General features: G+C 32.5%; 4 protein-coding genes across 5 annotated transcripts; 2 read left to right on the top strand and 2 right to left on the bottom strand.

Annotated features, from left to right (window-relative positions):
- Positions 1 to 1934: 1934 nt before the first annotated feature.
- LOC110997458 (mediator of RNA polymerase II transcription subunit 6) lies at positions 1935 to 3972 on the bottom strand. Its single transcript, XM_022265620.2, has 5 exons — positions 3645 to 3972; positions 3405 to 3579; positions 3225 to 3330; positions 2577 to 2737; positions 1935 to 2330 (listed from the first exon to the last, which is right to left on the bottom strand). The coding sequence occupies exons 1-5, from the start codon at positions 3845 to 3847 to the stop codon at positions 2121 to 2123; spliced, it is 855 nt and encodes a 284-aa protein (XP_022121312.1). The 5' UTR covers positions 3848 to 3972; the 3' UTR covers positions 1935 to 2120.
- A 242-nt stretch (positions 3973 to 4214) lies between these two features.
- On the top strand, positions 4215 to 6172 carry LOC110997456 (cysteine protease ATG4D). Its single transcript, XM_022265618.2, has one exon. The coding sequence runs from the start codon at positions 4476 to 4478 to the stop codon at positions 5886 to 5888; it is 1413 nt and encodes a 470-aa protein (XP_022121310.2). The 5' UTR covers positions 4215 to 4475; the 3' UTR covers positions 5889 to 6172.
- Positions 6169 to 8669, bottom strand: LOC110997457 (protein farnesyltransferase subunit beta). Of its 2 annotated transcripts, none has more exons than XM_045628488.1 (4): positions 8373 to 8669; positions 7821 to 8289; positions 7284 to 7392; positions 6169 to 6616 (listed from the first exon to the last, which is right to left on the bottom strand). In XM_045628488.1, exons 1-4 carry the CDS (start codon positions 8457 to 8459, stop codon positions 6409 to 6411), a joined length of 873 nt encoding a protein of 290 aa, XP_045484444.1. In that variant the 5' UTR covers positions 8460 to 8669; the 3' UTR covers positions 6169 to 6408. The 2 variants fall into 2 exon arrangements, with proteins under 2 accessions (XP_045484444.1, XP_022121311.1); XM_022265619.2 differs by having other exon boundaries at positions 7476 to 8289; positions 8373 to 8659.
- Positions 8670 to 9463: 794 nt separating this feature from the next.
- LOC110997455 (U3 small nucleolar RNA-associated protein 25 homolog) lies at positions 9464 to 13823 on the top strand. Its single transcript, XM_022265617.2, has 8 exons — positions 9464 to 10087; positions 10306 to 10914; positions 10992 to 11234; positions 11424 to 11698; positions 11780 to 11935; positions 12589 to 12784; positions 12856 to 13032; positions 13644 to 13823. The coding sequence occupies exons 1-8, from the start codon at positions 9674 to 9676 to the stop codon at positions 13809 to 13811; spliced, it is 2238 nt and encodes a 745-aa protein (XP_022121309.2). The 5' UTR covers positions 9464 to 9673; the 3' UTR covers positions 13812 to 13823.
- Positions 13824 to 20691: the final 6868 nt, after the last annotated feature.

Raw genomic sequence — 20691 nt, 5'->3', positions numbered from 1 at the left:
TTTAACAATGAAAATTTTTATTTTTTAAGCCGTAGCTCCTACAGACTCCAAATTTAGCTAGAGTCGTCTATATGTGATGCAGAAATGATTTAAGAGCGGATTTTACAACAACCCACCGCCGAAAAAGATTGGGGTAGTGGGTGTTAAAATGTGAAATTTCCATTTCCAAACTGTAACCTCTATAGACTTTAAATTTGGTAGTAATCTTTTATTTCCAATAGGGATTGCGGGGGTGGGTGTGAGAATGTTAAATTTATGTTTCCAAACTGTAACTTCTACAGACTCCAAATGATTATTTTTTTACTGTTTAAATAGAAAAGGTTAAAGTCAATTGTTTTTTTATTTTATTTAATTAATTTCATTTGTTTTTATATAACCTAATTAATTTTATGATAAAACGTCAGTTCATAAGCGGTTGAGAAGTGAAATAAAAATGTCAGATAGAGAAAGTATTGAAAGTTTATGTTTGTGTGCTGACTATGTGTTTGGTTCTAAAAACTGGTTTCATGAGATAAATCTTATATATAAAATTCTCGTGTCGCGGTGTTTGTGGTGAAACTCCTCCGAAACGGCTTTCCCGATTCTCATGAAATTTTGTGTGCATATTGGGTAGGTCTGAAAATCGGACAACATCTATTTTTCATCCCCCTAAATGTTAAGGGTAATCCACCCCGAAAATAATTTTTTCAATTTTAGATGTTTTATTTTTTTAAGATACAGCATTAGTAAATACATATAAACCTGAATTTTCAACCCTTTACAATCAACCCCCTATTTTAATTTGATTTCTTTGATTCTTTATTTTTGATATTTGAATAACTAGCAAGAATTGTAATTTAAAATATATTCTCTACATTAATGAATATTAATTTATTACCCTACATAAATCATTCTTTTGATCACTTATAGTAGATAATTATTTTTATTGACCTAAAAAAATGTTTCTTACAAATAATATACATGGCAAAACAACGTTTGCCGGGTCAGCTAGTATTGAAATAAAATCATTATGTTCAATTAGTGGTCCTCGTAAGTCCTGGAACGAGCTCAGGGGGGAGGTCATACCCCAAGTTCAGCAGTTCTTTCGCCTACCCTGTTCTTCAAGTAGGCCTAATATAAAAATGATGTTATAAAAAGTAACGCAGCAGATAACTCAATGATTATAATATAGGTACAGGGTTCATATACTCACATATTTATAAATATTGCTAAAAAACTATAGATTTTACAATATTTTGATTACATGATTAATTGACCTTGTGCTGCAATTGTTGTAAAAAAATTTTTACTCGGTCGCATGGAGGTGAAGACGGAAGTGAAATAATATACTATATCGTGCATCTCTATCGCCTGTTCTGCGCTTTCCTTTGCACGCTCGGCTCAGGCAGAACGCTGACATTCAACGATTTAAAAGACGTTATCACTTCAAAAAGAATAACACAGATTACATAATAATATGTTTTGTTATAAGAATGAAGTATCAACTGTCTTACTTCTACTTGATCTGTGGAGTGTGGACTGTTTCCACTGTAACAACTTTAGTTTGTACGTACTACGTATGTCAGCGTTAATTCATTATTATTTGATTGATGAATCAACGTTGTTTTTAATTTCAAGATTGTAGTGATACGGTTATGTCGGATGAAAGTATAACAATATCAGCTAAAACTTGGGCGAGAAATGTAGATTCTATTCATAAGGTTAATAAATCGTGAATGTTCAATAAATCTTAAACTATATTATAGTGGATTTATATTAAATTGTTTTACAGGTCAGATATTCTGATGGCATAGTTGACGGAGAAAAAAGTGCTTTTCAAACAAGTTTTGACATGGGGTATGAAGAAGGATTTTCGTTTGGATTTCTTATAAGTTGTCAAAATATGTATGTATGATGATCCATAACCTTAGTATTACTGAAAAAAACTAATTTGACTTAATCAATAATTTATTTTTAGGTCCAGAGATACATTACAAGATAATTGTATTATATGTTCTGACAATGCTATATTAAAGGATAATGTGACAAATTTATATAATCTCCAAAAAGACACAAACAAAAAATTTGTGTAAGAAAAATTAATTTGCATAAGCTCAGTGTTCCAAAGACTGTTTTTCAAATTATATATTCCTTGGTTTTTTTTCTGGTGGTGGCTTCATGTTCTCCTGTTTGATCTCCTGTTTTATTTCCATATGCATGTTTCCATTAGTCATTTCAGGATGTATTGAATCTATTGGCTCTTGTTTTATTGTAATATTATTTATATTATTATTATCACCTTTATCTCCTTTATCATTATTGGTTTCTGCTTTTACTGACACACCATTTGTCTAAAAATAAAGAGCAAGTATCAAAACATATTCTTTGAATTATAATAATATTACAAAAATGGTAGATTACTGGACAAACAATTTAAAACATTTTTACATTAAGTTATAAACTAAAAATTATATATAATTGAGAGATTTTTTATTTGAGGCAGAGATTTTTTTTTTATATAATCATTAAACTGATACATACATATGTCACAACATTTATAAATAATATATCATATTTTTATCATATTAGATACTCACTTGGTTGGTAGTGGTAGTTATAGTTGGTAAAGGAAACTGCCTCACTAACTCTGCTAATAACATATCAACTCGTTGTCTTTGAAATAAAGTTGATGGTTCTTCCTTAGGTGTATTAGAAACTTCTTTTGGTGCAGACTGTCCAGAATTAAAAGGACTGATTCCTATAAATATAATTAAATGTGCATATTATTATTATTAAATGCCAATAATCTTAAGATTTTTTGCATGATAATAACTAATAGAGGTTAATCATAGATAATATCTTACAATTTGTAATAAATTGCTTAAGATGTATACAACTTAAAAAAACACTTGCAAGTAATATTTGCAGCTCCTAAAAATGTTTTAACATGTTGTGAGCTCCTGCTATTCTACACCCTTAATTTGAGAACTGAGTATTTAGAAAGAGAGAAGAGATTTAGAAACATTGCTCTTTTAAATTCAAATTTCTTATAATTCGTAATTGAATATTGTTACATATACAAGTTATATTTTAGTTTTTGATATTTAAAAAACAATGTACCAACAGATTTCACAATTCTAAAGATTTTTTTTGGCAATTTATACTTTTTATAAAAATAACTCAAAATTTAGAATAAAACTTAATGTACCTTGGATTTGTATATATATAAAATAAAAATCATTTACCTGGTTTATTAGGTTTAAAATCCCACCAATACCCTTTACTTGGATGATATTTTGAATAAGACATAGTTTCTTCAAAAGAACATTGAAGATGGTGGACAGCTGAGAGCTATAGTTCAAACATAAAAAAAAATATAAACAATGAAGCTAAGGAATAGAAATTGCCTTTATGTGTTAACTTACCAATCTAGAGTTTAAAACACTTGCTAAGTCAGGAGCTTGATACACAATTCCAGCAATAATATAGTAATCAGCTAATGGAATAGTTTGCATAGGACTATGTCTGTGTTGCTTTCTTATAACATACAGAATTGGCTCCTGAACATGTAGTAAAATGTATTCCAAACCAGTCATATTCCTAAAATAAGAATATGAATAAATACATTTTCAATAACATTAAATCTAAAGATTGTTAATACATACTGAAGCTGATCCATACTAAGACGTTGCATTTTTACCACTTCATTATTACATGTTCTATCAAAAAATGGATTTGATCTTTCAGAAAAATAATCCATGATGTTAGATGGATTTAATGACGGTATCCAAGCAGAATCATGCCACGATAATCCGAGCGGATTCTCATTTGCTATAGGAAGGTGACCACCAATCCTTGCTGGCATCATTTTTGTTTACTTTTTTTAAACTTTTTAATTTATCAGCACTTGTCCAATCCAACCGCAATAATTATGTCGTATTCACAGATTATGATTAAGTGGAATTCACGCGCATTAGACATAATTACTTTACAAAAAGGCGTGACCCACATAATTATCACGTGACTAAGCGTGAGCTAATATCTTCTCCATACAAATTCATTTGACGCTAGTGGTTTTTTTTTTAATGGCAATAGTTATAACTTTATGCCAGTTTGACGCTAGTGGTTCAGCCTGTCGAAAAGCGACTGTAGCCAACTACAGAGCACATTCCAAAATATATACTAAAATTTCTATATTCTAACTAGTGTCAGTAGACAGTAACTACTAACTAGTGTCAGTCCGTGCTCCCAATAGTCAGCTCTCCCAGACGCCAGCTGTGATAGAATTATATATGTATATATGTTATCTTTTAATTTATAAATATTCAGTGTATAATGATTCTAATCATTAAAGTATTTTTAGTTGCTAGTTAACTATGTTTTGAATAGAGACATATAAATTGTTGTATAAATTATACCAAATACAATAATATAAAGAAATAAACCAATAACAATATTAGCAAATGTAAACGAGTAAAATGGAACACTGGTAAATTATGAAAATGAATGGATCTGGCAATATAGTATCAGATCATGCTTTGGTGCTATCTTCTAATAATGGTGAGAAAAATTCAGAAACATTAACCGATATTGTGGCAACAACATCCAAAGAAAATGTTCCCGAAAACTCTGAAGATGTCTACGACCTTAAAGGAAAAGTTGAATCGCGATTATTATCGATGTGGAATAATATGAAATTTGGATGGACTGTCAAATTGAAAACTAATTTTTCGAAAGAATCACCAGTATGGCTTTTAGGTAGATGTTACCATCGGAAACTTAGCCCAAGCAGTTCATTAGAATCTTCAACTGAAGTTGGAACAGAAGCCACAGCAAATGACACTGTGGAACAAATTTATGGTGAAGGTATAGAAGGCTTTAAGTCAGACTTTATAAGTCGAATGTGGATGACTTATAGAAGGGAATTTCCTACTATGTCTGGATCATCATTTACTACTGATTGTGGTTGGGGCTGTATGCTGAGAAGTGGGCAGATGATGTTAGCACAGGCATTAGTTTGCCATTTTTTAGGCCGGTCATGGCGATGGACACCTGAGAAACCTATTCAAAATGCTAGAGAATTTCAAGAGGATTGTCTTCATCGTATGATCATTAAATGGTTTGGTGATAAATCATCTGTAAATAGCCCTCTTTCAATACATCAAATGGTCATATTAGGAGAAGCTTTGGGTAAAAAAGCTGGTGACTGGTATGGACCTGCTTCTGTAGCTCATTGTTTAAAAGCTGTAATGGTTGCTGCTTCTAAAGAAAATTATGAATTTGATAAGTTAGATGTGTATGTAGCTCAAGATTCAACTATTTACATACAAGATGTATACTCATTATGTAAACTATCAAATGGATCATGGAAATCTCTTATTCTTTTGGTGCCCGTAAAGTTAGGAACTGAAAAATTTAACCCTATTTATGGGCCATGTTTAACATCTCTTCTTACGTTAGAGTTTTGTATAGGGATAATAGGTGGAAGACCAAAGCATTCCCTTTATTTTGTTGGATATCAAGATGATAGGCTGATTCATTTAGATCCACACTATTGTCAAGAAATGGTTGATGTGTGGCAACCTAACTTTTCACTTCAAAGCTTTCACTGCAGATCTCCACGAAAAATGCCATTAATAAAAATGGATCCTTCATGCTGTATAGGTTTTTATCTTCCAACTCAGAATGATTTTGAAACTTTTATTAATATTATTGGATCATTTTTAATACCACAAGGTGTTTCTACGAATAATGAATATCCAATATTCTGCCTGCACCATGGGACACGAAGTAGTGTTATGAATCAACCTAATGTTCGGTTCTCTATCTATGAGACAGAGAAAAATTGGGTAACACCTATTCAAGACAGTGACACTGACATAGAATCAGAAGAATTTGTTTTAGTGTAAATATGATTTAACAAGACTTTTTTTTAATACAGTTATTATTGCTTAAAATTAGAGATTTGTACATAATTATTTATAAATAAGTTATAACAGCTTGATTCCTTAATATACATGACTGAATTACTGCACTGCCATAATACAATTACAATATGTTACCTATTTGATTTGTTTGAATCCACAAACATTTTTGTGCTGTACCATTTCATAATACATATGTCTTGGACTTTATTTTCAATGTAATCCTTTATGTGCAGAGACAATTTAAAACAATAAAGATGTCAAACATGTTTCTATACTTTATTTCTTTCTAATATTAAGTTCAGTTATATATAGCAGACACGGAAATGGTTTGTCTAAAACATGCAACCTCAAACAACTCAATTTGTAATGATCAAACTTTTCAGTTCTTTCAGGTTCAATACTTAATATATATATTATACAATATGTACAGATTTATGGTACTTGATATTATATAATCATTAGTACTATTTTTATTTAAATAGTTTATTAAGTCTTATAAAAGTTAATTATCATCTTTTACTGGTGGTGGATGCCTAATAAAGTAGTGTACAGCATTATAAACCATGTGGGGAGCAATATTATGAAGAGGATGAACTCTATTCAACTCAGTTTCTGATGCACCAATGACCAATGATTCTCCAGCCCCTGTACCATGCTGAGCCACTGATAGACCACTTAAAGTATAGCATGTATGGTAAATGTCACGAGGCCTAAAAGGAAACAGAATAAATTAAATAAAAAAATATTGTATAAAACATTCTAGAGACCTTGCTCAATTTTTTTCCACTTAATGAACTTCTAACAAGGTGATGCAAGACAAGCCATAGATAACTAAGGCATTTAAATAAACTGTGACCTTATTAGTAAAGTTGTTTTTTGCTGACCATATATATTAATTTCTATGCGCATTTAATCATGTCATGTCTTAGACCCAAACAAAAAAGTTGATGATGTGTGTCAGGCACTGGAGGCTGATCACCTACTTGCCTATTCAATTTAAAAAATGATTATGAAATCTGAGGCCAAGACCTATAGAGGTTGTAGCGCCACTGATTTATTTTATTAATTTCTAAGGTCAATTAGTACACATTATTAATAACATTTTTTTTTTGAAAGGAAGAAATAACTTTATTAGACACAAAATACATTAATGTTTCTATAAAGTAGAGTGCACTGGCCCATAGTTCTTTACATGATGTTATTACTTCATATTTGTCAATATTAAATAAATCATTAATAAGTGTTACAGCATTCTAATAGTAAAAACAAGTTCTTAAATTTTTAAGTCTATTTTAGACTAAATAAGTTCAGAGTTACAAACTACCTTTTTACATATAGTTGACTCAAAATACAATTAATATAGACAGGTATACTAACTTTCCAGGCTTATCTATCAGACCACCTTCTGGAGATTGACAGCAAACTATTATATACTCTTGTAAGGCACCTTGATTAAATAGAACTGTTTCTATTAGTTCTTTGTTATCTGAAAATAGAGACATCAATTGTAATTAAGATTTAATAATAATTGTAAACAATGCTTACCAATAAACTAAAACAAATTATAACCTTTAGCTAAAATAGCACTTATGATTGGGAATATTCCTCCCTGCCAAAATGAATAACAGCCATCAACTAATTTATTAGTTCTGCCTTGAAAACCACCTTCAAGTCTCATCTGACGATTAACACTCCATCTTAACAAAGCATCTATATCACAGAGTTGTGTTCTATCAAGTAGAGCTAGAGATGCTAGACCACAAAAAGCATATCCACCGTGAGCTTCCATTCCTGGGCAGCCAGCAAATCCACCCTCATATGTCTGACAACTAACAACCCATTCAGCAGTTTTATCAAAGAGGGCTTCTGTGTATATGTTTGTAATTTTGGCAATACTTGCTGCACAATAAGCACCTCTTATATCTTGTTCACCACCATTATGAAGAGCAAATGAACCATCAACATCCCGAAGTGTCCATAAAAATTTCTGCAAAGAGCTTCTATCAATTGAATCATATGCCTCATCAGTTCCTATAATGCTTAAAGCATTAACAGCTGCATATGTTGTACCAAGGTGCGAATGCTGCATAGGACCACCTCCATAGCCACCATCTTTGTGCTGACATTGCTTAAGAAAGTTAACTACATTTGACAATGTTTCCGCATCTGGTAATTTTTTTAACAGCCATAGTGAGTGTAGTATCCAATATATAAGCCATGGCCGGCTTGCATCTAAACAAGAGTAGTTGCCTGGTAAATGCCTAAGCCAATCTTTCAAAACATTACAATGAGCTTTTCTACTTAATTTTGGTAAACTAGGGTCAATTGCTGCCTTATGTTCAAAACGTCTGTATATGTTGCAAACAATAGCTTCAACATCAATCTAAAACAGTACAATATAAATATTTATTTAGTATCCCAAAAGTTAATGTAGGCATTTACAGACACATTATTATAAAGTCTTACTTGCTCTAATGATGTATTCGAGGCAAAACCTTCATCATTGTACGTTTCGCTTGCAATGTCTCGAAATAATCTTAGAACACTGGCCATTTTAAATTAAATCTGAGAATTGTTTTTCAACAGAGATTTCGGACCTACAGCCCGTGTATTATTTGTTACACTGTATACAATTACATTGAACTTGAAATTCCAGAGACTAAAATAAATAATAATAAAGCTTTGAATCATAACCTCGGACCCCATTCACAACTCTGGCATACTTTATTACGTCATTCCACCGTCACAGAGTAAAATCGCCGAAAAGTTATCAATAATTATAGATAGCAAGAGTTAGAGTACATACATTACTGGTTACATATAGAGCACGTAAATTTCGTTTTAATAGTGAGTAAAAGGAGACTAATTTAAATTCTAATTTTTATGACCTGCTAACATAGACCTTTAAGTCATAACATAATTGGAAAGTAAATGGTGATTTTTGTATAAAAAATCGTGTTGGATCTTATATTCAATACCTTGAATTTGATTATACTGAGTATGTAGGAGTCTCGGGGGACCTTGATTCGAAAACCTCTGTGAGATTTGGAGTAATTTATGCTGCTTGAGTTGTAATTTAAGCTAATTAATTTTTTTTTCGATGTTTTGTGCAATATTAGAAATTTGTAAACAATCCGCCAGAACAGTGTGTTAGTGTTACAGTGCAGATTATTCGTTAAAAAGCCGTTACTTTTTACATTTCTGTTGTTTCTCGTCAATGTGCGTGCTATTATTTGTTTTTTTTTAAACTTGGTGAATATTGCTTGGTAAACGACCGGCTTATGTCTATGGATGACTTTGAGGACGATGGGCCCAGTTAATGTTAGGTATTATATGTATGTTTTGGTTTATTTTTATTTTTCTACTGTTATAAATGTTTCTAGTACTTGAAATTGGTTGGGGGTGATAAGTTTACCCTCCCCCGACCTCAAAATCGAGGTATTGAATTGTAAACCTTAACCAAAAAATCTTCTAATAAAAACATCAATTTAATATTATGTCATTCATTCACATATATTTAATCTGTGGTTATTGACGAACATGTGATTATTTCTGAAATATAAATATTAATCGTTTATATTTTATTGTGCAAACTTAGTGATTTGTTTGAAATAATGTTAAGCTTAAGAATGTAAATAGTCAACTTATGAATACTACTCTTAAGTTGAACTCTCACTTTGTATACTTTTTTAATTTAGTAAAAAGGAAACATCCTCTTTCCAGATAAAATTTAGTATTTCACATAAAATCTTATACTTATATGTAATATGGGTAACCACAAAAAGTTTTTGAGTAGAAAACGAAAGGGTAACTTTAAATTTGAGTCTAATCGTAAAAGGAAGGATAAGAAAGATGATGAAGTAATAAATAAAAAAGCAAAATTTAATAGATATAAAGATAAGCAAAAAGTTGAAGAAATTTTGGCAAAAAAGAAGCAAATAGAGGACAGGTTTAAACAACAGGACAAGTCCTTTTCAGAGAGTGAACCTGAAGACGATACTTATACACAATTAATGTCTTCCTTTAAAAATAATAATGCAAATAAACTAATAGAAAGTGAAGAAGAATCTCTAAGTGAAGGTGACTTTAATGTTAAAAAGTCTGCTATTCATGATCCATCAAATGATAGTGCTCTGTATAGTGAAAGTGAAGAAAATAATGAAATCAGCAATTATGAATTGGTAAATGACCCAAAATTTGTTTCATACTTTAGTTAAATAGTATTTATATTTTTGTGCTTATCCTATCATCAACTTCAGATTTGATCTGACTTTAATTTGTTAATTCCTAATTTTCTTGGTTTGGGAAACGGGTTTGGACACAATTTGATTATGTTGTTTAGTTAAGAATAAGTATTTAGCACTTATATTTATTTTTGCACTGATGTTTCTTTTTTCAGGAAAATGAAGAGAATGGCTTAGAAAAAGACAGAGATTTAGCAAATGATCCTTTTACAAAACATCTACAATATGAATTATCAGATGAATTATTAGTAGCTATGTCTAACTCCCAACCATTTGAAAAAAAAATCACTAAAGAGTGGCCCTCACTTGGCCATCTGCACATAAGTATACCGCAGCCCATGGAAAGTGTAGCAAAAATATCAAAGCCAAAGATATCTATACTTGAAGAAAAAACATATGCAAGTCTCGGCTCTGTACCACAATCATTTAAAAAAGTTGATTTTAATGAATTATATATTAAATCACAAATTAAAGACAATATAGTATCATCAAATAAAAATAACCTAATTAAGAGAGATTTGGAACTATCAGAAGTTTTTACTCCACTGCAAAAAGAATTGTTTTCTATTATGAATAATTATCAAGATTTATATTATTCAGATAGAACATTCACAAATTGTGATGAGATTCGTTACGCTTATTGTCTTCATGTAGCCAATCACATGTTAAAGACAAGAACTAAAATCTTACACCATAATGCGAAGTTATCAAAAAAGGCTGATATATCAGATGAATACAGAGATCAGGGTTTAGTTCGGCCAAAGGTAATCCTTTTATAAATTAAAAAATATTTATAATTATAGACATTACACAAAGGATATATTTTTCTTTAATATTTTAGGTGATAATACTGGTGCCATTTAAAGATGCAGCTTATAGAGTGGTGAAGGCGTTGATTGATATAGTTGTTCCAAAGGAAGCAGGGCAAGTTGTAAATAAAAACCGATTTGAGGATGACTTTACTGGTGGGGAACTTTTGATGCCTACCAAGAATCCAAAGCCAGAGGATTATGAACTCTTATTTAGTGGCAACACTGATGATACATTTAGACTAGGCTTGACTCTTACTAAAAAAACTCTAAAAGTAAGTATTTAGACATATAAATTTATTTGTCTTAGAACCATGTTATATAGTAATCTTTAAAATGACAGAGATTCATAAAAGAGGGATATCAAAAAAAGGTTCAGTAACAAAGGTGGAATTTTATATTTGTCTTCATGTTGAATGTTAAAACTTTCAAATAACTATTATTATAACTTTATAAATTTTCAGCTGTATACAGATTTTTACGCGTCAGATATTTTGATAGCATCTCCGCTAGGTCTGCGCATGATTGTGGGTGCAGAAGGTGAAGAAGACAGAGACTATGACTTTTTAGCTTCCATTGAATTGTTGATACTCGACCAGGCTGATGTGTTCTTAATGCAGAATTGGGACCATCTACTCCATGTGTTAGACCATTTTCATCTTCAACCAAAGAAGACTCACGGCACCGACTTCTCGAGAGTCCGATCCTGGGCTGTGAATGGCTGGTCCAAATATTATAGGTATTAAGCAAAATTTTCTATTACAATCTTCAAATTGGAGACCGCTAGTTAATTTTAAATGCACCTAAACATTTGTTTCAGGCAGACATTAGTCTTTTCATCAATAGCGTTGCCAGAAATAAGGTCCATTGTCAACAAGAAATGTCAAAATTATCATGGTAAAGTCATAATTAGCAATGAGCCAGAAATAGGCGCCATTCGACAGGTTATAGTTCAAGTGCCACAGCTTTTTCACAGGTAATTTATCGAATACTTCATTTTACTATTACATATCACATAACATCAGGTGAGCCTCCTGCCCGTTTGCCCCCAGTTCTATAAAAAAAACATATGAGTTTTGTAAATTTTCCGTAATATATATCCTAGTTATGAGATAACGGTGTCAGGTTAAGGGCCAGATTATCTATGAATTAGGGGAAAGGTCACATGTTAGTATGGACAGAATATCGCATTGGCAATACTTGTGTGATATTGATATGAACATTTTCATCTCCCAGAAAGTACCTATGTATGAGAGTGAGATCTTTAGGGCCAAATGAGTTTGGAGTATTACTTGAGAATAAAACATCTTAATCCCTCTAGGCTCTAAATGTCAAATATTCGCAATGTCGAATGTCAAACGTTTTCCGCTGTCGGTAAATTTCGTATGTCGAGGGCGAAGATGCGATAGACTTCACTCAGAGAGTTTGGGAAATTAAGGATTTGGAGTCATATTATCAGGCAATATATAATAAACCATATTATATAATGACAGTCCAAACAGAGTAACAGGAAAGTGTCCTTTTACGCTTAGTTAGAGAACATGTATAGGTATAGAAAATATATCGGCAGTTACACTTATTGTAAATTGTCTTTATCACGGATTTGAGTTAATACTGGATCCGTTTTAGGTTCAATGCTACCAGCCCCCTATCGGCCGTTGACGCGAGATTCGAGTACTTCATAAAAGAGATTTTGCCCAAACAAAGAGATCCGCTGATGAGTCACACCCTTATATACGTTCCGAGTTATTTTGATTTCGTGCGGTTAAGGAACTATTTCAAGAAGGAAGATATTAGCTTTGTTCAAGTCTGCGAGTACACTAAGGTATTTGCTATAATCTTTTAAATAGATGGCAATGTCATAAAAATGTCTACAGTTTTATTTCATTGTTGCAGGACGCAAAAATAGCAAGGGCTCGAGATATGTTCTTCCACACAGAGGCTCATTTTCTTCTCTATTCGGAACGTGTACATTTCTTTAGACGACTTCGTATTAAGGGTATTAGGCATATAATATTCTATCAGCCGCCGACCTACCCTCACTTTTATTCGGAAATGTTGAATCTTATGCAGGTTTGTTTGTTTAATTTTAATATTTTTTTTATTTCAATTTATCCCTAATGGGAATTAATTTTAATAAGAGTCAGTTGACAATAAATTTTTTTTTTTCAATTTATCCCTAATGTTAAAGGCAAAGGACTTTAGTCCATACAGCCAAGTCTTATTTTTACAGTCGACAATAAGTTCTGAATTCGAAATTTAAAATATACGAAACCATTATTAATCAATTTGATATATAATCTACGTTTATGAATGACAGGAACATAGTATTGAAGAGAGATAGAGATAGTTTATCACATTGGACTTGAAAGGTGTGAGTGTGACCAAAAGCAATTGATAAATGCAAACGCCATAGTAATAATATAACTCCAAAGGGAGCGTTCAAGTGCTAGTAACTAATTTGGGGGTAGGGCCTCTTGTAAAACATTACGATACTATACAGGTGCGGGAATTAATTTACGCGTTATTGTATTGTATAAATTTACCCGATTAAAACAATAAGAAAGGCATTCTAGCTATTTTCTGTTACTTATACGTAATTGGAACTTTTAGGTGAAAATTGCGTTACGTAATAATTAAACACGCTTAATCGAAGCCTTGTCTAATTAAATTAACACTTACAGGAAAGCAATCAGAACAAATACGGCGGCAGTGAGTGTAATATGACATCCACCACTTTGTACTGCCGATACGATGCCGCGCGAGGTGCGGCGGTTTTAGGCGTCGATCGAATCACGCGCATGTTGAATTCCGACAAACCATTACATATGTATTTGACTGGTGATAAATAAACTCTGTTTGGAGACGATGGTTTTATTTAAACTTACCTTTTCTCTTGTCGCGAACTTTTCTTAGCAACATTTCGATTTTTATTAAGAAACTTGATACTCAGTTTTATCATACATAGATAGGCCAGACAAAGTACATTTTATCTGTACAAACAAGGAGAAATGAAATAATTATTTTGTAGTACACACACTTTATTATTCTAATTGACAAATGATAATTTTCATTACAATGCTTATGATCTAACATGGACTGGGCATAGCACCTTTTTTATGAAAAATATCAACTGCCTGCGAAACATGTTAAATTATGATGTCGATCGTGGACGGATAGAGAAACAATATATATTATTAATAAAATATACATATTCAATATTGCATTCAAATAATATAAGTATGGGCGTGTCAGTTTTGGAATTCATATTTACAAAGAACTGTAAGAGGTCGACAGATATTTATTTCAAGCGTTTTGCGTATTATAAAGCAAACTTACGAAACATAATACTAATGAGATTGTTTTTCAGTTACGTAATGGTGTGTAGGCAGATGCAGTAAGATTATGATCGACAGACATACTGACAACAATAGAAGTTCAACATGTCCGATTTTAATGTACATATTTTCATGATTCGATATTAATTTCTTTTATAATCTTTACATTTGTTAAAAAAGTTGGTTACCCTAAGTAAAAATTGTTTATAAACTACTATCCGTTTGTTTTTATCTGTTCTTAGAATTTAAATGTTTTATATTTTGAGTCAAATATGGAAAGTAATAAATTTGATTTGTTAAATGAATTTAACGACCCAGAATCTAGATATGAGTGGTCATGTGAGAATATAATGACAATGTTTAAATAACCTAAGATTTATACTAAATTAACTTAGTAGGTACATCCTGTTTTTTTTTTTAAAAACACAACGAAGAATACATATGTAAATCAGGCAGTAATGTGTTTATACATTTTTTCCTATAATTATACTTATTTAAACTTTCTATTCACTTTTACGAACAAAAGCTAAAAGTTTCTATGTATAATTCAATTTCACAAACATAAAGCAATACCTATATGGGGTTCCAAAAAAAATTTAAATCTAATTTTTACATCTTGTGGATGCTAATTGATCTACCACCAGTTGTATAATCACAAAGGGCTATTCTAAGAGTATTTCGAGAAAGCCTTAACAGTAAAATATAAACTCGTTGTTTTACTTATCTAGGCCTTGCTTATTGAATATCTGCATGCGCAATATAAATACGTGCATCCTACATAATAACATTGGTCTCCGACTAGATACGTACATAGTTTAGTAGTCTATAGTAATAATTATTTATAGTCTGTACTGGATGCAACTTAACTCAACAACTGTCGAAATTATCTCGACTTCAATAGAGACCGATGGGTCTTCATTTTGGTCAAGTTTACCGTCATGTAACGCTGGTAATATTCTGTAGAGCCTGCGTGTCGTATGATGTTATATTGTCTTGCATTTCCATTGCTGTATTGTTGGTAAACCAATCCTCGTTTGATAACGATTCATTTGTATTGATAAAACTGGTGATGTTATCTATTATTGGTTGAGCGATATACTCGTTCACTGAGGTATTGCTTCGTCCTGAAAAAGAAATCTTTAGGTTAATGAAATAAAAGCATATTAGCATAGTATTCAGTACGGGACGTAAGAAGTCCAAACACCTCTTTTATAAGATACATTCTCTGCAAGGCGTCTTTATATTCAAAATCAAAGAGGTCTTTATACGAGGGCTCGTAGGGTATTTAAACGTATAATTAAATTTTCGGGAACACGTAAAAATTATTTGTAAAAAAATTATCAGATTTTAGGGGTTATTTTGCGTATGGCCAAAGGTTTTTCAAATATAAAAGTGGTAATGGCATTGTATAATGCACTTGATAGGAGCCACTTGGAATGTAACTCTATGGTTTGGGCCCCTCAAGAAAAAATATATTCTTTAATGGTAGAGCGTTTTTAAAAATAAATTTATGAGATACATTTGTATGGAGTGTACCCATTTTATCCAGTAATGTATCCAACTTTGTTTAGCTTGGGTATGGTAGGATATAACAAGCTAGAGGTAAGGAGGATCTTTACTATTTCATTATATTATTTAAGGCCCTTAGTGGTAAAATTTATAATGCAGAAATGTAAAGACTGGGGCTTCGTGTGCTAAAAACCCACACTCGGCGTGGTAAGCGATCTCAATTGCTGGCAGTGCCTCGGGCGCGTACAAACCTACTCAAAGAAGCACCATTTACACGTATCTTCACCCTAAATATTATTGCGTGTGAGACAGATGTATTTAGTTGCACACTGGCTGAATATACAAGAATTGCATTATTTTTGAGTGGTTATAAAATGGTTTAGGTTTTAAGTTTTTACTTGTATGTTTTTATTATTTTTAGCTTAGTTTTCTATTGTATTAGTAGTATGAAGTTACTGTAAAAATAGAAAATAAGGAATTAAATTAATAAATAAATCTTAAAAACAATAGCTTGCGAGATTTGTAAAACGACCTTGCGCCGTAAACCTCACAATAAGTAAACTCAAAATATCTTTATTCATATAGGTGCACAGGTAAACACGTGCACTTATGAACGTCAAAAAATATTAAATCACTACATATAATAAAACAAAGTCGCTTTCTCTGTCCCTATGTCCCTTTGTATGCTTAAATCTTTGAAACTACGCAACGGATTTTGATGCGGTTTTTTTTAATAGATAGAGTGATTCAAGAGGAAGGTTTAAATGTATAATAACATCCATTAAATAGTGGAGAAGTACTGTTATTTTTGAGGTTTCTAATGTGATGTCGTAAATAATTACATTTTTTCCGCTTACATTGCAAACGCAGGCTGAACCCAATGAGTTTTATCAAAATAATGTACTAAGTATTGAACACATTGAAAAGGTCTACAGAAAAGTCCGTGATGGTATATGTGAATATATCTATCTCTTATGGATAACCCACATTTTTATATACAACGTTCACAGATTTTCTGTAGTGTATTTAGTAACAGCATTGCACCCGTGCGCAGCCGGGGCGGGTCGCTAGTTAATTATAAATTTACCCTTACTACCAGTTTAAGTCAAGGTCGTAAAGCGGGCAAGAAGAACTGTCAAGAAACTTTCCGCCATTCTTTTTAATCGCCAAGGTTTTGATACAAATTTTTTGGACTGGAGCATAGGATCATTTAATATGATCCTAATCCTTGGGATTGATTTGCTCATACTTCGAATTTATTTAGTGATAATACTCTAATTTCGCTTGGGACTTTGTTGTAAAAACGAATACGTAAGTAAGGCTTAAAAGCAAACATTTATATACTCAAAAACATACTTATACTAAAGGCTTATTTCAAACAAAAAAAGTCAATAAAAATAACCGTCAAAGAGTTCCGACATTTATTTATGTTGCTGTTACTTCGGAAAATACGAGGTCTTGTAAATATTTAGAAAAGCCGAATTCGCGCTGGCTCTTTAGCAAACACTGATTTACGAGAGAAAAAATAAACTTACAGAAACGTACGTAGTAGGTACATTAATGTCTCAAGCATCTCAGTACTTTAATATAATATAAAATATTATAACTTGATTTTTCTACAAAATTATGGTTTTGTTATTGCTTAGTGCCTAACATTGGTTTAGTCATGGAAAGATAGAGCTAAAGTATTTCTTTATAAATGGTAGTCTGGTACCTACTCGCTTCCCGTTTTAATTTATTAACCGTTGCTATATGTAGAACATCGCTATTCTGAGTAATTCGTTAGTGATTTATATGCTATAAACATGATCAGTGAATGGTTGGCTATCGGTTATTGCAACTGCCGTTAGCTATATTTAGAATTATTACGGATCTGAATCCCATACATACCTACTTGAAGTGCTCAAATGAAATTCAGCTAAAATAAAGTCTTTGTGCAACACGCGCAAGTTAATAAATCGTTGATAGCTTACAGTTTATTTTGCGTCAACATAAGTTTTCTCTCCAAAGTAAATGTTAGACCGCAACTAAATGGTTTTGTTTAATTTCATACAAACTTAAAGCAGCCGGTCGGCCATCATGAAACGATAATATAATTGTAGTATGCTACGAATGAAAATTGCCTTTATAAATGGTAAGGTCATTCAACTTAAGTTGCGTTTGTTAAGGATTTTGTCACACAATTGTAAGTACTACTGAAAGTTTTGAAACACGAGAATTATTATATTCAATTTTTCATAGATAAACGTTTACAAATTAACTTAAAATGAGTTTTATAATTCGTTGTAAATTAAAAGATATCAAGTTCTATTAAGAAAGGTTAATGCTGTGTTTAGGCACTTTGCCTGCTCCCGAAAACTAAATATATATTATCTGTTTTCCATACTATTGAATTGAATGTTATTTTTGTAAATAGGATATTTATTTATTGAAGTTTTAATACTTCACACAAATATACAACATTTACAATTTTCTAAACCTACATAGTAATAATAATGATTAAAAATTGATAAATACAAAATAAAAAAGTTTGGTTCCTGTGTACCTTTTGACAATACTTATTCGTTGAGCGAGGGAAGGAACTACCTTTGGGGTCACCGATATCTACCAGGCACCGACTTAAATTTTAATTAGCGCCTGTGCACTAATCCCAAACCCCACGGCTTGAGAGTCTCTACTCCTAAGAGAACAAAAAACCGATTTTGGTGGAAAAACTGTTATATTTATTATTTTTCGACTAGTCTGCGGCTGCACCAGTTATGCATATTTCTTGTCCGAGGGAGATAAGGCGGGGCTACATGTTCACACAAGTAGCATTAATATCTCCCATTAATATCTATAAAATTATAATAAAATATAGAGTTTTATTAACACAATATATCATGAGTAGCAATATTAAATAAATCCCATCCTAAATGGTACAAGTATAATTTTATATATAAACTCCATTTATCGAAACTCAATAACTAAACTACGGCAATCAAAAGTAAAACTTTATACAACAAATACACCTGAAAGGATGTGGAACAATGAAAGCTTCAGTTCGTATTTATAAAATGCCTTAAATTTAGTGTACACAATTTAAATTTAGCCGTAATGAATCATCTCGTTAGTCTTTAGTCAACTGTTTCTCTTTTAAAATGCTTGGGTTGCGCAACAAGCTTGACCTTATTTAATTTCTTACAAGCAAATGTCCGTGATTTTTCCGCTAGAGCACATCCTTTTTCAGGCTTAAATTTATTACTATCGGCTTCTCTAAGAACGTAAAAGAGAAATAATTACATTTATAAGTAAATAGATTTACTATTATATATTTTTAGAAAACATATATTGAGCATTTTTATCTTTGAGAAGCTTTAACGTGAAGCTGTTATACTTAATAGCCGATCGTGCCGTAAATTTTTCATCGCCTTCGTAGAAACTTCAAATACATATTTAATTTATGTCATAAAAGAATAATGGACTGCGTAACGGGCAGATTACGAGTTATGAGGCGCCACCCTACTTGGACCGTACTTGTTTAGTTAAAGTATTAACGACTATTGATACTAATCGGTAAAAAAGTAAAGGTTGCGAATTTGGGGGGATTTTCATATTAGTATATCAAGCTCCAATTATTTCGTACGGAATCTAAATTGAAAAAAATCGGGTTTACGTTTAGGTAGAGTTTAATTTTTTATAACAATAATGTAGCTCTCGAATAAATCAAAGACTCATTATACCGATTCCTTATTCACACATTAGGTATTATTAAAAAATTAAAACTAATTAACATATTTTCTACCAAAAAGCTTCTACTTTGTACAGGTGTAAGAAGCACACATTCTTTGTGAGAAGAGTGCGCATTCATAGTGCAAAGGTTGAGACAATGATGAATAGGTAGATGAAGAGAATCGGAAAGAAGACAAATATTATTGCTTGTTATTTGGGATCAAGAAGTAGGTATATGTCTTCTCTGTAGTAAAGTAATTAAGTTCCTACTATATCACCAGAAATGTGGTTCTTGGATTGAGTAGATATAAAGCGTGTTGTGGGTGTGACCTACCAGTGTGGGTCATAAAGCATGTGGGCAAAGGTGTAGTGCTGGATGGCTGCGGTACAGTGTTTAACACCTTGCGCTGCGCATAGTGCGCGTCCTTGGGTTCCCAGAAGAACACGTAGTAGAGGGAGAGCATGATGGCAGCCAGAGACACGCAGAATACGTATATGATGACAGTCAGCACGCGAACGCTCTTCTTGTCGCGTTTTCGCTCGTACAACGCTTCCAGCACCACCTCGTGAGCCGAGGCTGCCCCGGCACCGAGCCGCACTGACCCGCCGCACGATCGCACGCTGCCCGACAAGTACGACCTGCCCGACATCGCCCCGGAATGCACTCGCGTCCTCACGGAAGCCGGTAACTAGGCCACACTTATCGATATGCCCCACTTCGGCCGATGCGCCTCGACCTGCCGCCGGGTCACGCGGCCCGTGTCTGAATCTTGACACCTTCTGATGCCGACTGTTGTTCCATTATTGTGCCGCCCGCTTCAGTATTCATTTGTTTATCCTTTAATTTCACGCTCACGTTAGTATGAGATCTATTCCAGTTACTGACGTAGACCCGATCGCGTTACGTTTGTCATGAACCCCTCGTTCGCGAAACTATATTGTTTTTACAGATTACTTTTATGTTTATGTAATATTACGAATCTAAAGATAATTGAGCATATATCTTTCGATTAGACTTTGAAGTGAGGAAGCGCGAGAGAGCGGCGACGCGCAGACGGGCGCCGGACGTTGCGTTGAAGCGTGTAACAATTTGCAAACAATGTTAATTTGGCAGAGGTCAACACGTTATTAGTGCGAAGTGTTGTCACAGCGGGTGACAGCCGCGTGACGTGTG

Source organism: Pieris rapae, chromosome 1 (assembly GCF_905147795.1).
Source record: "Pieris rapae chromosome 1, ilPieRapa1.1, whole genome shotgun sequence".
In the NCBI taxonomy this organism is placed as follows: Eukaryota; Metazoa; Arthropoda; class Insecta; order Lepidoptera; family Pieridae; genus Pieris; species Pieris rapae.
This window is presented reverse-complemented; position numbering and strand designations above follow the sequence as displayed.

What these genes read in the sequence shown, in the direction of transcription:
- LOC110997458 (XM_022265620.2), bottom strand. Translation starts at nt 3,847, where the DNA reads ATGATGCCAGCAAGGATTGGTGGTCACCTTCCTATAGCAAATGAGAAT. An exon ending in TTTTAAACCTAATAAACCAG is followed by an intron (nt 2,738 to 3,224) that starts GTAAATGATTTT and finishes TTATATTTATAG; the next exon opens with GAATCAGTCCTTTTAATTCT. An exon ending in TAACTACCACTACCAACCAA is followed by an intron (nt 2,331 to 2,576) that starts GTGAGTATCTAA and finishes CTTTATTTTTAG; the next exon opens with ACAAATGGTGTGTCAGTAAA.
- LOC110997457 (XM_022265619.2), bottom strand. Translation starts at nt 8,459, where the DNA reads ATGGCCAGTGTTCTAAGATTATTTCGAGACATTGCAAGCGAAACGTAC. An exon ending in CGAATACATCATTAGAGCAA is followed by an intron (nt 8,290 to 8,372) that starts GTAAGACTTTAT and finishes GTACTGTTTTAG; the next exon opens with ATTGATGTTGAAGCTATTGT. An exon ending in AAGTGCTATTTTAGCTAAAG is followed by an intron (nt 7,393 to 7,475) that starts GTTATAATTTGT and finishes CTCTATTTTCAG; the next exon opens with ATAACAAAGAACTAATAGAA.
- LOC110997456 (XM_022265618.2), top strand. Translation starts at nt 4,476, where the DNA reads ATGAAAATGAATGGATCTGGCAATATAGTATCAGATCATGCTTTGGTG.
- LOC110997455 (XM_022265617.2), top strand. Translation starts at nt 9,674, where the DNA reads ATGGGTAACCACAAAAAGTTTTTGAGTAGAAAACGAAAGGGTAACTTT. An exon ending in AAGTCTGCGAGTACACTAAG is followed by an intron (nt 12,785 to 12,855) that starts GTATTTGCTATA and finishes TCATTGTTGCAG; the next exon opens with GACGCAAAAATAGCAAGGGC. An exon ending in AAATGTTGAATCTTATGCAG is followed by an intron (nt 13,033 to 13,643) that starts GTTTGTTTGTTT and finishes TAACACTTACAG; the next exon opens with GAAAGCAATCAGAACAAATA.